This window comes from Trachymyrmex cornetzi, unplaced genomic scaffold (assembly GCF_001594075.2).
Source record: "Trachymyrmex cornetzi isolate Tcor2-1 unplaced genomic scaffold, Tcor1.1 scaffold147, whole genome shotgun sequence".
NCBI lineage: Eukaryota > Metazoa > Arthropoda > Insecta > Hymenoptera > Formicidae > Trachymyrmex > Trachymyrmex cornetzi.
This window is the reverse complement of record NW_017296059.1, coordinates 5,694,280-5,710,662: the sequence shown is the minus strand read 5'-3', so window position 1 is coordinate 5,710,662 and position 16,383 is coordinate 5,694,280. Positions and strand designations below refer to the sequence as shown.

Here is a 16,383-nt window from a genome sequence, read left to right as displayed (position 1 = left end):
CTTTTCGATTTTTTCTTTTATATTATAAAATAATTTAATTACTTAAAAAACCTATATAATTACACTCCTAATGTTACATTCTTAATTACAAGGGCGGCCATAACTGTGCTGCTTCTGCATGCGCGGATTCTGGCAGCCACTTTTGGTAGGCTGACAGCAAAACTGGAATTAAAATATTTTACGTTCAATCGCGAAAATATATATAAATTTAATTATGTAAATATATAATGATATAATTATGTCTATCTAAATATTATAATATAAATCAAAATAATCTTACATTTCTTGTCCAAATCCCAGATTTCTATCAGTTTGTCTTTGGATAAGACTCCCTGCGATTGTAGCGTTTGTACTATTGCTTGAGTGCGAGGTATCAGCCTGGAAAAATCGCAGAATTGATATAATCTACCTGCTGAATCAGATGAAATTGAAAGAAAATAAAACTAATAATTTACTTGGCCCATGACTTAGTGATGCTACCGGGTGTCGTCAGCAATGACGGGACAAATCGTTTCAGCTTAGGACACACTTGACCCTCCAAGAAGAAATATGCAAACCATTTGATGCCGTCAACTGTCAACGGATGTTCTATATCCATCGATGGTAGTGCCCATCCGGCTTTTCCGAATGTACCGGACACGCGACAGATGATTTTCCCAGTTTTTGGATTATACCTGTAAATAAAAATTATATATTCCATAATAATAAAGATTAAAATCTTGATTAATAAGTAGGAAAAGCATATTTTAAAATAACAACTATATAATAAAATAAAATTACCTTGGCGGTGGATCAACCAACGGTTCGCTGAGGCGACACAACATGGGCACGAATTTCGGCAACCATTCGGGTTCTATCGCTGTGATACCTCGCATGTACATCTTATTTGTTTCATATATTTCTTGATAAACCACCCATTCCGGACTGGTTTTCCGTAGAGAGCATGAGGAATGCATGAACACAGGTTCCTCCATTTCTGGTGTTCTAAAAGATAAGAGAGATAAGAGAAAATATGCCCAATGAACTCTGAATTATCGATAATTAACAGCATACCTATAAGCATGTTTCCACTTGGACTTATCTTGATCTTCTTTTATCTCATCGGGCAAAACCTTTTTCGCGACTTGATCCGCCATACCTGCAAGAACTATCTGGCGCAGCAATTTCGCTTGCGTATCGGTCGGCAATGGCATTCTGTAAGAGTTTTTGTTGTAACAAACCTCCTAAACATATTGCAATATACATAGTCGAATTCCAATGTTCTGAACAATCAGGTCTAAGAACTTCCTCTAAAAAATTTACTGTATATAGATTTAGAATAGAGAATACTCAGAATAAGGATTTTTGTAATAAAAGATAAAACGTACTTTGGATCAATGATTAAATTTAAATTCGGTATGTTTAAATTAATCTCATTGGTAAGCTGTTGCCTAAGTTTCCTGATCTCAATCACAGCCTTGTGTCTCAAGCCATTTTCCTCGCAAAAGGGCAACAGTCTTCCCTTTGACCCTGCATACTCGGCAGTTCCGATGGCTCTTAACAAAACCATCAAATCGCCTGTACATAAACAGAAATATATATCGTTTATATTCGTTATACGAATAAAAAATAATTTCGAGATTATATACCAAGAAGCAAACTATTGCCAGTCCCAGCCCAGTAACGACGCTTTTGGAGCCATTTGCTTTTAGTTGGACCCTCCATGTCGAGTGTTTCTATCAGCACTTCTTGGACGCTTAGAGCCGCTACTATGCATATCGTGTATTTCGATAAATTATGCTGATGAGATAGTGCCAGCATTTTGCCGTAACGCGGAGATACTGGAAACGCGGCGATACTACGTCCAAGCGGCGTCACCTTCGTGTAGTATATCTCTAAACAGTAAATCATTAATTAAACAACGTAATGTTTGAATTATAAAAAGAATATTGTTTATCAGTATATTGTTTCTTATAATAATCAATTCCAAAGCAATTGCAATCGTAGACTTCAATCTTACGATTATAATTTTCGATGCTGTCTAAATGACAATAAATGTCCACATTCGATTACCTTCTTCTTTCTTCGAAGGTGGCTGTAATGCTTCAAGTATCGTGAGTCGTTTCTCTGCAGACTTTAATTGCACAATATCCGGTGGCGTGGGAAATGGAAAATTCACGACCTTATCTATATTCATTGCCTTCATCTGCAGCAACAAATCGTCCACTGGTTTTCTCTGAATCTCCGACTGACTGTATTCCTTGAAATCGTTGTTGTATACGGCCGACGAGTATAATCTATGCGAAAGGAAACGATATATATAAAAGCTTCAAAGAAAGAGATTAAGTAAACAATTTATAAGATTCATTTAAAATATAGAATTTCTAAGGCCCAGTTTCACAACTCACGGTCAACTCTTAACCAAGGTTCAACTTGTTTTTTGTCTCTCTCCCATTCTAGAATTGGAAAGAGATAATGAATAAGTTGAACCTCGGTTAAGAGTTAACTGTGAATTGTCAGACTGAGCCTAAATCTAGAATTTATTGAAATACATTTCTAAAGAAAAGTTGACCAAATCTGTAAGGTCGACCTTATATTAAAGATTTTCATGCGTATAAATTGCAGGATAAGTGTCGAGATACCTATAGCAATGACCAGGTCGAGTTCTGCCGGCTCTACCGGCACGCTGAGTGGCCGCTGCTTTGCTAGCATAGCTAATATGATATGTGCTTACACCTGTCACTTTATCGTATAGTCTAGTCTTACAACGTCCACTATCTACAACATATCTAATATTAGGAATCGTCAGCGAGGTTTCCGCAACATTAGTAGATACCACGCACAAGCGACATCCTTCTGGTGGTGGCTCAAACACCTAAAATCATTAAAACAAAAATATTTCCTCATAAAAGAAGTCTATTATTTTATTTTTTTATTTTATTACAAAGACTTGTTAATATAAAAAAAAAGAATCATAGTTAATTTATTAAACTGTATATTTACTCTGGCTTGTTTGTACCCGGGTAAGAGAGAATAAAGGGGTAAGACCCATAATGGCTGTGCGTTTGTTAGTCCCTTGAAATCAATCACATCTTCATCCTCATCTTCGTCTTCGTCCAAGTTGTCTTCATCGTCCTGTACATTGATCAAATCTTCATGCGTGTCATCAGTAGGACTTATTGAATAACTAAACATAAATATTTGTATGATAAATTTGAAAAATATTACGGAAGAGTAATAATTGTAGTTTGAATGTACATACTCATCAAGATTAATAGTTGGAAGTATAATCTGCTTCTTTTGTCTCCGTTTATTACGGCGCAAGGCTTCCTCAGCGTTGAAATCGTCGTCGGAATCGTCTTCGGAATTATCTTTTTCACTGTGTTCTTTATTCAGTGCTTCTGACGCTTCATTTTTTTCAGAGTCTTTCACCACTTTAATTTGGGGTTGTTTATTCTTTTTCAATGGAAACGATTTACGTAATTTACGCACAACTGTATGCACCTCTTGCTGACCTGCGACAAATAAATAGTTAAAATTACAGAGATTTGACTATAATAATAATTTACGAAAATAGAGAAGTTTCACAAGAATTTTTTACCCGTTAAAAATATTAATATACCGCCTTCTGGAAGGCGAGTATGTATCTTTATTGCTTTTTGCAATGCTTCATTGACATAATCCTTGCTTGTTGTTCTATTAAAATGTATCTTTACAGGAAATTGTCGTGCTTTGACTTCAATTATCGGCGGCTTTATCTTGAACAGCCTGGTGTTCTTTACAAATTCTTCCACAGACAGTGTAGCTGACATAATTATCAACTTTAAAGGATTACCGCGTTTGTTACGAAGCGGTACAATTCTCGATAATAAACCAATCAGGATATCGGTATACACGCTGCGTTCGTGTGCTTCATCAAGTATAATCACTGAATATTTTGTTAACAGGAAATCCTACAAATAAAAGAATGACCAATTTAGGTACAACATGAAATATAATAATTATATAATGTAATAATTATATAACAATGATATTATATAAAAAAATGATATATAAATTATATTACAAAATTCAATTTATTACTCACACTTTGAACCTCTTTCAGTAAAACACCATCAGTCATGAATTTGATTTTCGTTTCCTCCGTAACATTTCCCTCAAAACGAATCAAATATGAAACCTCCTTTTCAGAAAGATTCAGTTCTTCAGCTACACGCTTACTCATTGACATTGCTGCCACTCTTCTTGGTTCAGTTATTCCGATCAATTTATTTTGAGCGTATCCAGCCTCATATAAAAATTGAGGCACTTGTGTTGTCTTCCCTGATGGAATTGAATAATTAAAAAAAAAAATAATATAAAAAATCGTTTTTAGTCCAATATTACTGTTATAATCTAAGAAATTAACAGGCTTTGATATCACTACTGTATCTATTAATTATAATTTTACATACCACTTCCAGTCTCTCCAGTAATTATAATTATTGGATTCTCATTTATCGTTTCAACTATAACTTGTTCTTCCGCAACGACAGGCAGTTTCAATCTAGCTGCTTGTATTTCAGATTTTCTGTTTACAGATATAAAAACAGCTGGTGTGTGAATTTTAGGAACATTTTGCTGTCGCATTTCCACTGATTGTTTAGATTCCCGTTTGTTGTTTGATTTAGTTGAAGTTGTTTCTTTGTCTACATCTTTGGCAAGATTTTTCTCACCTTCTTTTTCATTTATTTCGGTCTTTTCATTTGATACATTAGAAGCAGTATTATCAGGAACATGTTCTTCATTTTCCTCCTCATTGTTACTATCATCTTCATCACTATTATTACTAGACTGAAAATAAATATTGTTTAATTACTTGTATAATTTTACAATTTTTCATCATAGTTACTTCAAACTTACTTCAAATCCAACTACGTTTGGATCAAGTTTAGCTTCGTCTTGTTTTATATTATTCAGAATAGCTAATCTTTTCTTCTTGCTCATTTTAATAGAGTTTATAGTTATCTTTGTCGAATCATTTTCTTCTCCATCATCCGCTTTGCGTTTTAATTTTTCAACTGGCGTCTCAAGCTCTCGAAAATGACGCTTTAAGCCCTTGTTTTGCAAGGATGTTAGACTCACATACTGTTTTAGTTCAGTAGGAGTTACTTGCACTTTTGCCAGGTCTTCTAACAACGCTGTTCTCTACAAAATAAATATTATATTTTAAGTAAAGGTTTTATGTTATGTTTATATAGAACATAAATTTAAAATACCTGTAACTTTTTTTTCTTTCGCTCAACTACTTTTTCTAGTTGTTTTCTGCGTTTCTTTGATAACAATCGAGTAGTTGCTACTTTCTTATCTATGTTTTTCGTTTTTCTCTTTTGAGAGGGCAAGACAAGTGCGTTGCAACTGTCATAATTCTCAGTGCGATGCTGAATGTCTAATACAATCTGGAACATGTATTTAATATGCAATATATTTAAAGCAACAATAAATGATTTTAATAAACTTTTTGAGCAATAGTAATATATAGTACATATTACAATCACATAAATATAATAATTTATCTTTTTCACAAAAAAGCGTAAAATGGATATAATAGTAGTAAATTTACCTCTTTAGTAGTGGAATTATCAACATCGACATTTGCGACAGCTCTTGACTTCCAATTATAACCTTTTTTCCCCATTGTTAAGACTTGACAAAGTATTTCAGTTTAACCTCGAATTTTAATAAAAACACAGTCATTCGTCCTGAAAACCAAAATCTTGAAAAATTAAAGCAATCCCTTTTTAGGTTAAGTTCTTAATTCTTAGGAAACGTGGTTTTTAGGTTGGACTAGAATAAAGCCGGAAACACAATAAAGCATAGGCAATAGGAACAGAGAATAAGAAAATGCAACCTATCAGAAAGCGTCCATTCTAGTATATATGGTTTCTGATAGGTTGAAATTTTTTATTTCCTGTTCCTATTGCATGTGCTTTTCATTGTATTTTCAGCTTAAGGATACATTCTGGGAATCGATTCTGTATCTTGAAACGAGGGAAAAATTACAAAAGTGAGCGAATTTTTTTTTTACTAGATTACTGATAATTTCATTGGTCAACACCTAGTAAATTTGCTCACTTTTGTAATTTTCACCTCGTTTCAAGATACTGAATCGATCCAGCTTTTTGATTACTTGATCCCGCCGATTACTTGATTTGCTGATTAAGGGATCAACTATACTAGTCGTTCCGTAATTTGCAAGAATTGACTTAACCGGTTGAAATTTTTCTTACGGATAAGTTTACTACTATTTCTATTTCCGTCAGATTACGTAGATCTAAAGCAGTATTCTGATTGGCTCATCGGTTTAAGTTTACACTTATTGCAACAGAAATTTTGTCTGCGGTAGCCCTAATTACAGTCGAGTATTTCCCTCATTCGATTGTAAAAGGGATACGGCATATAGTTACAGCCAATATAAATGATTCCTAACTGGTGTTGGTGAAATCGATCCTAGGTCTGGGGGTCGATTCTGTATCTTTAAACAAGGTGAAAATTACAAAAGTGAGCAAATTTACTAAGTGTTGACCAATGAAATGATCAGCATTCTAGTAAATTCGCTCACTTTTGTAATTTTCACCTCATTTCAAAATACAGAATCGATCCCCTGCTCGCTGAGCAATTGAAGATGATTGGTTTGATCCACAAGTATAAGAACCAATCATGCTCATTCGCTCGTCAAACAGACTTAGCCGCTTTGCCGACTTGAACTCACCCTAACTCACCCTTAGTGAACTAGGGATGGGCTATTGCGAAAATATCGAAATTGTCGATATTATATCAATATGTATCGCCGGTTTAAATACCGATACAACTAAATATCAGTGAACAAAATATCAATATTGGCAATCACGAATATCATGTTTTTTTAGCAAAAAAATTATAACGCGTTCTTTGTGTAATTGTATTTTTAATTAATTTTATAAGCTTAATTACATTTACATTAAAATTTTTTTCGGAACTAAAATAAACAGTTATATTTTGTATAATAGATATACACACACAACAAAATTAGTGATTATAAAATAATAGCAAATTAGTAAGCTGTGCACAATTTACGAATGAAAATATCCGAAGTTTTACTTGTATCGAATATCGATACAATGTAAACTTAGCATCGATATTTCAAAATATCGAAGTCTGAAATATCGATATCTCAACTCAAAAATATTGATATTACGGAATATCGACGCTGTATCGTCACCCCTATAGTAAGCGCAAGTGAACGTTAGAGACGTAAACAAAGCGTGTGCAAGACGAAAGGCTCTAAAAAAAATGAAATTGTCCAAATACATTCATTTAACATATTCCCAAGAGAACTTAATAGACTTTTTAGTTGAACATCATTTATTAGTAGCTACAATGAATTGTGATAATTGTAAAGAAATTATAGATTTAAATGAAGAAACACTGCTATTTGTATGTAAAAAAAAAGCCACTACTGAAAAAGAAAGTAATAAAAAAAGCCTAAACGCAATATGCAATTTTAAGAGAAATGCCACAAAGGGAACGTGGTTTGATAGGCTCGACACAGATCTGCAAACAATATGCAGACTTACAGCATATTTTGTTATGGTGCCACGTACGCGGCAAAAATTTTTGCGTTATGAAACTGGTTTATCAGTACCTACAATTAATGAGTGGATAAAATATTGCAGAGAGGTAATGTGAATATATATATCTATAATTATATATAATATGTAATATATATATAAATATGTACAGTCTAAATTGTATACATTATATTAATATGATAGGTATGTGTATACTGGGCAAAAAAGCGCAGTCAAAAGCTTGGAGGTCCAGGAATGACTGTCGAAATCGACGGAGCAAAAATTGGCCGAAGGAAGGGTTGTGACGTGACTAAAAAGATTAAAGGTGACTGGATATATGGTGGCTTCGAACGGGAAACGAAAAGAATCTTTATTGTACCAGTAGAAGTTGGAACGAAAGAATCATTGTTAAAAACGATAAAGGAATGGATAAATCCTGGAACAAGTATCGTTACACATTTTTGGAAAACTTACAATTGTCTTAACGACAAAAGTTTCAAAAGCCTGAAGAGAAAGCATGCATATAAGTTCATTGATCCTAAAGCTGATAAGATAGAAGATGGTAAATATATAAATTTGAATTTCAATAATTATATCAAAGTATTATCGTATTTATTTTGATTTGTAGACACACATATTCGAGAGATTGAATCTTGCTGGAGAGAGGTTCGAGCACATATGCCAAGACCTGCGTCCTATTCTCTTCAATGTTTCAGTGAATATCTTTTTAAACGCGTGAATGAGTTAGATGTACGTATAGAAACGTTTTTTGATATTATTGCAGAAATGTATCCACCAAAACGTTGAATTGCAACATTACAAACGTTGCAGCAACATCGTGAAATATAGATTCCATGTCTTATAGATATTATAATTCAACATTGTTTCAACATTGATTCAATGTATGTGCAATGTAGATTTAATTGATTCAATATTTATTCAACGTCCATTCAACGTCTATTTAATGTATAAACAGAGATTAAATGTAGATTTAATGTCACATTAAGTACATTTCATATTTTCAAAAAACTGAATAAATCTGCACACAAAAATTAATCTTTAAATGGTGGGAAAAATTTTAGAAATAATATTGTTTTTTTTTTATTATTTAAAATTGATTCGTCATCTACCTTTTTAAAAAAAGTACTATTTATTTATAGATATAAAAGTATATTTTGACACACCAGAAGAATTTTAAATAATAAAAAAAGAATCAATATTATTTTTAAAATTAAATTTTCCCATAATTTAAAGAATAATTTTACGTATTTATTTTATTCAATTTTTTTAAAAATAAAAAATGTACATAATATAAATGTAATTTTAAATCTTCACAAAATTAAGAATTGTTTTATGTAATTGGTTTTGCTTTTATTGATAAAGTAAATGTGTGTGGTTGCATGTGCGTGTGTGTTTTCTTAAAACTTATATTTTGTGTATTGTATGATTATTATTATACTTATATTTCGTATATTTTGTAATTATAAAACTTTTTCTTCTCTTTAAAAATATTATATTATTATAACGCATCATTTGTAACTTAATCTAAAAATACCTAAATAATATCTAAAACTTAATTTATTTAATTATTGTGTATCTTTTACTTTTATTAATCACTTCGTCGCTAATCACAGCAAGTTTTCTAAACAAAAAAAGTTACTTATGTTGTAGCAACATACTTTGCAGCTAAATAGAAAAGGGTGAGTTTATACTATACATATATGACTATACATATATGAAGAGAAATATGTCCAGAATGTAACATTTTTTCATATAATAAGATTTTGTTTTCAGGCAGTATTTTCAACTATTTATAGTAATAATAATAAAATTGTGCGTGAACATTTTGTATGTCTTGATTACTCAATAAAATTATAAATACAATTATGAGATAATTTTATAGCGAGATTCGTTAAATCGTATACATGTACCAGACGAATATTTAAATTTTCCCGAAAACAAACCCCATATGAACAAACTCTATTTTACATTTTAAACTTATGCATTATACATAACTTCGAAAACCGGTTAATCACGTGCACGCTGCATGTACGTAATTTCATTCCGAAGAGATAATAAAAACTCAAGAATACTTAAAATAAAATATACGTACTTGATGTTTATTATTTCCTGCCGTTAATAATAACCTCACGATCGACCAGAGCCAGCAAAATTCAGTTGAATTCTACACACGGAGACACGAGACACGAGACAACAAACAGCGGACACACTAGACACGATCACGATGTGTATGTCTTGATTACTCAATAAAATTATAAATACAATTATGAGATAATTTTATAGCGAGATTCGTTAAATCGTATACATGTACCAGACGAATATTTAAATTTTCCCGAAAACAAACCCCATATGAACAAACTCTATTTTACATTTTAAACTTATGCATTATACATAACTTCGAAAACCGGTTAATCACGTGCACGCTGCATGTACGTAATTTCATTCCGAAGAGATAATAAAAACTCAAGAATACTTAAAATAAAATATACGTACTTGATGTTTATTATTTCCTGCCGTTAATAATAACCTCACGATCGACCAGAGCCAGCAAAATTCAGTTGAATTCTACACACGGAGACACGAGACACGAGACAACAAACAGCGGACACACTAGATACGATCACGATGGTACCATAGATGGTACCATATATATAAGGTCTGTTTTTAAGCAAGGACAAAAATCTGATTGGTCATGCGCATGAGCATACCCTTGTCTTTTTATCATGGATGGTACCATATATATAAGGTCTGTTTCTTATTCCTGCATTCTCTGAACTGGTGCACCCGGTGCAGTAAGTTGAAGTGAAATAAATAGAAAAATAAATATACGTTTGTTCCGATTCAACTTATTGCATCGACTACACCTGTTCAGAGAGTACAGAAATAAAAAAACTAATCTATGGTATAAAAATATAAGGGCTGCGTTCGGGGAGCGCACTATCAACGCTATTTGTGTCATACTATCCTTGTTTCACGTTTAATTGATGATGAAGATAGAATGACACAAATAGTGCTAATATCGTCTCTCCGAACCCACCCATAAGGTATTCCATTGCGCATAATGGCGTCAGACTAAACTAGAACAACCAATCAAATGCTTGCCCCAAAGTTAATGGAATGCAGTATGCACATTATAGCAAATAGCTGCATTTAGAGCCCATTCTACATTAAGCCGGTTCTACATTAGTTGCAAGCTGATCGCAAGTTCGTTGCGACAGCCAATATAAAGTATTGATTTCAAAATGCAAGCTGCAGATTGGCTGTCGCAACAAACTTACGATTGACTTGCAACTAATGTAGAACCGGCTTAATGTAGAATGGGCTTAGCAGAGAAAGCAGCTTTGCGACTGTTGTAAAATTCTTCAATATGATTGGTTTATACGTTTAGATCCGTAAGGAACCAAAAGCAAGAACCAACTGTATTGAAGAATTTTACAACAATAGCTTCAGATTGGCTGTCGCAACAAACTTACGATTGACTTGCAACTAATGTAGAACCGGCTTTAGACGCAAGCTGATTCTACATTAATCGCAGTGCAGCGTCGCAAGTGTGTCGCAAGCGTTGCGGTCCAATCAGAGTCGAACTGGCTTGATGTTTATTGGACAGCAACGCTTGCGATGCTGCGATGCGACTAATGTAGAACCAGCTTAATGTAGAATGGGCTTAGCAGAGAAAGCAGCTTTGCGACTGTTGTAAAATTTTTCAATATGATTGGTTTATACGTTTAGATCCGTAAGGAACCAAAAGCAAGAACCAACCGTATTGAAGAATTTTACAACAGTTGCAAAGCTGCTTCTCTGCTGAACGCTCCATTGGAGCGTAATTTTAAGTCGCTCTACCGCTCACTGAGGGCTGCATAACTTTACGGCCCAAACATAGCATAAGGAAATAATAAAACAGTAATAAATAAGTAAGAAATATGATATTAAAAATTATCTATAATAGACAAGAGTTATTCTACATTACGAATTATAAAAAATAAACAATCATAAATTAATCCCTTTTTTGCTAATGGCGGTTTTCTTTGCTGAACACATCCAATCATATTCCTTTCTACAATTTGGGGCAACTTGGAATATCTTATATTTTTCAGCCTGTTCTAGAATAGGATCGTAAGTTGTAAAGCTGACTTTTCATACGCAGCACGCTTTTGTCTCCAGGAATTTCTCCTATAATCCTATTGGACATTAGACGTCGTATGTCGGATGTTGTACGCTATGTGAAATATGAATCCTACATAAGGAACAGCCAAAAGTGAGAATACATGCATGTGAAGATACATTACTCCTTTCTTTGCTCTTCCGCACGTCGAACTATTTGTTTTTGGCCGTATTGACCCTCCTTTCTATTTCTCTGGAAGCAGGTGCCATTAATTCAAGAACCAGAAGACGTGCACGTATACTTGAAGAAGACGAAAGGTTACAAACGTATAGTGTATCTGAAAGGAATCGAAAAAGAAAAAAAAAATAGATTCTTGGACACGCGTCGAAATCTGAGGCTTCAAAATCTTGAAAAAAAAAAGAAGTCAGATCTGATTGTCAAATCAGATTGACAAATCGTCGCCGAGTATGGCCTTGTTGCGACGAGTCAAGCCAGCATACAGACTCTTCGACGAAGGTGTTATCTTTCTGCTTCGAGGTAACGCTGTTCCATCTTTCAGAACATTTAACTCTTCGACGGTATTCGCGAGACAACAACAACAGCAACAACAATCAGAGAGCAATAACGAAGTAAAGGAGAATAATAACGACAGCAGGCTTGGCGGTGACAAGAGACCGTCTATTGACGAGGAGACGATCAGGAGGCTCGAGAGGTTGGCGCTGGTCGGCTTCGAATTCAAGCAGAGCAAGCGAGTGCTGGAGGAAGCGATAACTTTTGCCGAGCGGCTGCGGACGGCCCACATTGACGAAACGGTACGTCCGATGTACAGCACCCTGGAGAACGATTATATTCATCTGCGAGACGACGTGGTGCGACACGACGTTGATCGGCGTGAGATATTGAGGAACGCCGCGGTGCTAGAAGAGGAATACTTTGTCGCGCCGCTGATGACGAGCAAGGAGAAAGAAAGTGAGTCTTAACAATGAGTCTGGAGGCTGTACTGAAGACTGTCGGGTCGCATTTCCTCAGTTTGTCTGAGCGGATATTCTTGTACGGACCCCAGGGCAAGCTGTTGCTGAGGAATCTCGAGGAACACTGGTTCTCTCACTGCGTCACAATGCCGCATTATAACGTGTTCCCATGTGACACAATCGCAGATACATTGCAGCAACTACGGAGCAACTCGATGGACATGCTGCCATTTGCACTTGTCACACTGGGGACATCCAAGAGCGTGTGGAACGAGTCTCTGCTGTCAGTGGGTAAGGTACCATCCCACAGAATCGCCAAGATTAACGTGTTTGTTGATGCATCGGACTCGAAGGATCTGCTGCATAAGAAGCAAAGAGAGCGCAAAGTATGGTGGCGCAAACTTGCTCAGCATCCCTCGAGATTCGTCCTCGCCGAGGCAAAGAAAACGAGGAATCTGGATGTGACGGAGATAGAGGCGCAGTTTCCTTTTGGAAATATCATCGTGGAAACAATCACTCATTATCCCGGCGTACGCAAGTTGTATCCTCAGGTATAACGCTTTCTTATTGAAATGTCGGTAGTATTATGAAAGACAGAGAGAGAATTATTTAAATGGGATATTTATTTACAGACTGAAAATAATAAAGATAATGTTATGGATGTGCATATGGTTGAGCATATCGCTTCCATGGATTGGGGCTGCTTGGCATTACTCTGTGATAGCCATATGCTGGATAAATCAACTAGAGCGTATATTCATCCTAAGTTATGCCCATACAAAATCACGTTCCACATAGGGAAACAGGAAAATGAGACTGATTCAGATATAGAAGACTTGAATCGCTTTGTGCTATACTTAAACAATATGCTTAGGACGAGAGGGATCTCTACCATATTGACAAATACAGAACAAATCATAGAAATGTGCCTAATACCGTACGTCGTGTCAGTGGATAAGACTAGTCTTAAGAATGGCGTTGTACATGTAAAAAATCGATCAACGACGCTTAGTGAGGCAGTTCACATTACTGACTTGGTAAAGTATATTAGTTTGCGTTCTTTTTGAATTACCGTAGTGGTAGTTCAAACTGGATTTTTCGATTAATGTTTATAAGATATTGCTATCATGTAACTATATTTAATTATTAACTATATTTATTACTGACAGTTACAACGATATAAACTGTAAATATAAATGAAAATTCTGGTTCTATGTTCTCTCCTCTTTTATCCCTATTTTGTTTCTGAATTTGAAGATAAGTAGCTAATTCGATCTTATGTGGTAATGTACATTTTTTTGAAATGAAGTACGCAAAATAAACCAGTAAAGGCAACTTAGATTTTCTGATTTCCTGAAAAGGAGATGCAACACATGGCATCGTACGAGGGATGATGGAAGGAAGGAAGAAAGTTTGTGGAAAGGGGATGCCAGACAATTCATACTTAGTGAAAACGTGCATCGTCTTGCACATTTCACAAGCCTCCCAGGATTTCCCGAATTTATCTCAAATTGGCGATGCCACAGAGATAGTTGAACAATTCTCCGATACAAGAGGATAATACTCTCAACTGAAGCTAAGCAGGTAGTTGTAGCTTCTTGCCTTTGAGTACTTTGGTAATATAGAGGTAGAAAAAGTCACAATAGAGAACTGTCTGCACCAATCCAGCAACTATAGCAATCAAGTCGTAATGATCTTCAGCATAGTAGCGGTAAACCCAGTTAAACAGGTACAGGCCTCTGTAGGATCCCAATGCGAACAAATAATGGCTGGTAATGCTTTCTGCCTCGCCCGTTTTCGATACCAGAAACAACTGCGGTAATATTGCCACTGACTCTAGATAAATGCTGAACGTCCATAAGACCTCGACAAAGGATAGTTCGTGATTTATCAGCAGTGCTAGTATAAATGCTGGTAAAATCAGGAACTCGATCCTGAAACAAGAAAGTTCATCGTCATCACATTCCCAATGAAAATACTAACTGAGGAATATATCATTTTAGGTCTCGTCTTTTTAACTAAACTTGCACCGTTCATCTTCTTTGATTTATGACTTATGAAACTTTATGATTTATGAAACTTCAATCTCAGTTCAATTTACTTTTTATCTTTTCCTAATTCTTAAAATTAAAAAAAGATGAAAAGCCAGTTGAATTGAGATTGAAATTACAATTACATTGATAGAAATAGACATTAGGTTTAGTTCCATCAATGTAAGATTAACTTTAATCAATTTAATTTACTATTTATCTATAATATTCAATTTAATTTACTATTTATCTATGATTGTTAGAATTAGAAAAAACTAAAGAATAAATTGAATCGAGATTAAAGTTAATTTTAACATTGGTGAAACTGGATGCTCATTTCTACCAATGTAGATCAATTTTTATTTTAGTTCAATTTACTTTTTATCTTTCTGATTCTGCGAACCAGATAAGAAATAAGTTAAACTGAGATTAAAGTTAATCTATGTTGGTAGAAATAGGCATTAAAGAGAGACAGAAAAGTCTGATTGATGGAAGTTATCTGTTACTTTTAGCTCAACTTGCAGTTTTTCTCGTTTTCTTTTCAATGTGAAAAGAAAAAGAAGATAAACCTTGCAAAGTTTAGCTAAAAAGAACAAGCTTTGTTTTGTCATAACTCATAAAGTTTAATACAACGTTTTTGTTCATAATTATAACAATTACATGAAAAACATCAAAATTATTATCTTGGAGTTTATTGGTTTTGGCTTCTATAAACCAGATTAAAAGGAGAAAAGATAAATCGTGCAAGAAGTTGAACTAAAAAGAACAGGCTTATTGACAGATTTTGGAGTACTCTTTCTTACCTGAACGTGTCATGATTATGATCGTACGTAGCTTTGAACTTAATATACATCAAGAAGACCGTGGCGAGAGATGCGGCGATGAACACGATTTTCATGAATGTGTTGTACGCCGAAATAAATGTGGTGAACAGATCTAGATAACGGGTAGTATAAACAATCGCGAAGAGGATCTGTGATTTGCCGCTGATACCTGTGAACGTTGAAACATCGATAATCACTGTCTGTTGAAGATGAGCCTTTATCAGCATTCGCTGATCACAATTTATTAAACTCGTCACGAACACTAGCGTTCCTTGAACGATATGATTAAGGCGATCCGACTCACCGGCGCAGCTCCGTGTCTTCCATATCTTTACGAGTAGTATGATAATGGCTAAAAGATGCGATAGATCGCCCAGCAATCGGAATATATTCATGTTTGCGGTCGCGGGGATGTGACTTTACGTAAAAAAAACCCGCGAGGGAAGATAAAGAGCCAGCTCGCAGCTCGTTCGACAGCGGCACACAAATATGACGTGGCTCTGGCTGTGGTTACAGCAGATGGCCGACCCCCCGGAATCAGATTGAACACTCCGGTCCCGATGTTGACATCGAGCCATTAGGAGAGCGAGAGAGACATCTGGAGAGGGAGCCTGCGTCGTGCGATTTTTTTGCCATGCGAATTGACGAATCTAGGGGCCGGTTTCACCAACGCCGATCATGTTTAATCGTAATTAACTGTCAACTGCAATTGGTCGATTGTACTAAACAGCAAACGCGATTGAGCAGTCAACGACCAATTAAGCTAACTGGCGTTAGTGAAACTGGCCCTAGAAATTCTGGAGCGAATTTAGTAATTTATCAGTTTGATCTAGTGGAGAAAGTATTGATGCGACTCACCGGCAAACC

General features: G+C 35.0%; 5 protein-coding genes across 6 annotated transcripts; 3 read left to right on the top strand and 2 right to left on the bottom strand.

Moving 5' to 3' along the window:
* Positions 1-70: 70 nt before the first annotated feature.
* kz (putative ATP-dependent RNA helicase kurz) lies at positions 71-10,249 on the bottom strand. Of its 2 annotated transcripts, none has more exons than XM_018502563.1 (18): positions 10,083-10,249; positions 5,582-5,720; positions 5,238-5,417; positions 4,882-5,166; positions 4,434-4,812; positions 4,067-4,302; positions 3,581-3,932; positions 3,242-3,494; positions 2,983-3,166; positions 2,622-2,854; positions 2,053-2,276; positions 1,629-1,874; positions 1,368-1,557; positions 1,054-1,194; positions 781-984; positions 456-674; positions 281-378; positions 71-162 (listed from the first exon to the last, which is right to left on the bottom strand). In XM_018502563.1, the coding sequence occupies exons 2-18, from the start codon at positions 5,654-5,656 to the stop codon at positions 86-88; spliced, it is 3,576 nt and encodes a 1,191-aa protein (XP_018358065.1). In that variant the 5' UTR covers positions 5,657-5,720; positions 10,083-10,249; the 3' UTR covers positions 71-85. The 2 variants fall into 2 exon arrangements, with proteins under 2 accessions (XP_018358065.1, XP_018358066.1); XM_018502564.1 differs by lacking the exon at positions 10,083-10,249 and adding an exon at positions 9,682-9,803 and having other exon boundaries at positions 5,582-5,688.
* On the top strand, positions 7,148-8,533 carry LOC108757881 (uncharacterized). Its single transcript, XM_018502565.1, has 3 exons — positions 7,148-7,677; positions 7,773-8,130; positions 8,197-8,533. The coding sequence occupies exons 1-3, from the start codon at positions 7,291-7,293 to the stop codon at positions 8,373-8,375; spliced, it is 924 nt and encodes a 307-aa protein (XP_018358067.1). The 5' UTR covers positions 7,148-7,290; the 3' UTR covers positions 8,376-8,533.
* A 1,511-nt stretch (positions 10,250-11,760) lies between the features above and the next one.
* On the top strand, positions 11,761-12,686 carry GatC (glutamyl-tRNA(Gln) amidotransferase subunit C, mitochondrial). The gene is made up of 2 exons (XM_018502571.1): positions 11,761-11,860; positions 11,954-12,686. The coding sequence occupies exon 2, from the start codon at positions 12,159-12,161 to the stop codon at positions 12,669-12,671; it is 513 nt and encodes a 170-aa protein (XP_018358073.1). The 5' UTR covers positions 11,761-11,860; positions 11,954-12,158; the 3' UTR covers positions 12,672-12,686.
* On the top strand, positions 12,652-13,746 carry DNApol-gamma35 (DNA polymerase subunit gamma-2, mitochondrial). Its single transcript, XM_018502569.1, has 2 exons — positions 12,652-13,213; positions 13,295-13,746. The coding sequence occupies exons 1-2, from the start codon at positions 12,674-12,676 to the stop codon at positions 13,727-13,729; spliced, it is 975 nt and encodes a 324-aa protein (XP_018358071.1). The 5' UTR covers positions 12,652-12,673; the 3' UTR covers positions 13,730-13,746.
* Positions 13,747-14,218: 472 nt separating this feature from the next.
* On the bottom strand, positions 14,219-16,114 carry KdelR (ER lumen protein-retaining receptor). The gene is made up of 3 exons (XM_018502570.1): positions 15,821-16,114; positions 15,496-15,685; positions 14,219-14,596 (listed from the first exon to the last, which is right to left on the bottom strand). The coding sequence occupies exons 1-3, from the start codon at positions 15,909-15,911 to the stop codon at positions 14,239-14,241; spliced, it is 639 nt and encodes a 212-aa protein (XP_018358072.1). The 5' UTR covers positions 15,912-16,114; the 3' UTR covers positions 14,219-14,238.
* Positions 16,115-16,383: the final 269 nt, after the last annotated feature.

Bases quoted from the DNA above. Each gene is read 5' to 3' on its own strand.
- LOC108757881 (XM_018502565.1), top strand. From the start codon at position 7,291: ATGAAATTGTCCAAATACATTCATTTAACATATTCCCAAGAGAACTTA. The intron at 7,678-7,772 runs GTAATGTGAATA...TTAATATGATAG, and splicing joins GGATAAAATATTGCAGAGAG to GTATGTGTATACTGGGCAAA. The intron at 8,131-8,196 runs GTAAATATATAA...TTTGATTTGTAG, and splicing joins AGCTGATAAGATAGAAGATG to ACACACATATTCGAGAGATT.
- KdelR (XM_018502570.1), bottom strand. From the start codon at position 15,911: ATGAATATATTCCGATTGCTGGGCGATCTATCGCATCTTTTAGCCATT. The intron at 15,686-15,820 runs GTGAGTCGGATC...CAACGTTCACAG, and splicing joins GAAGACACGGAGCTGCGCCG to GTATCAGCGGCAAATCACAG. The intron at 14,597-15,495 runs GTAAGAAAGAGT...TTCTTGTTTCAG, and splicing joins CATAATCATGACACGTTCAG to GATCGAGTTCCTGATTTTAC.
- DNApol-gamma35 (XM_018502569.1), top strand. From the start codon at position 12,674: ATGAGTCTGGAGGCTGTACTGAAGACTGTCGGGTCGCATTTCCTCAGT. The intron at 13,214-13,294 runs GTATAACGCTTT...ATTTATTTACAG, and splicing joins TACGCAAGTTGTATCCTCAG to ACTGAAAATAATAAAGATAA.
- kz (XM_018502563.1), bottom strand. From the start codon at position 5,656: ATGGGGAAAAAAGGTTATAATTGGAAGTCAAGAGCTGTCGCAAATGTC. The intron at 3,933-4,066 runs GTGAGTAATAAA...TTTTATTTGTAG, and splicing joins TACTGAAAGAGGTTCAAAGT to GATTTCCTGTTAACAAAATA. The intron at 1,875-2,052 runs GTAATCGAATGT...TTTACTGTTTAG, and splicing joins ACCTTCGAAGAAAGAAGAAG to AGATATACTACACGAAGGTG.
- GatC (XM_018502571.1), top strand. From the start codon at position 12,159: ATGGCCTTGTTGCGACGAGTCAAGCCAGCATACAGACTCTTCGACGAA.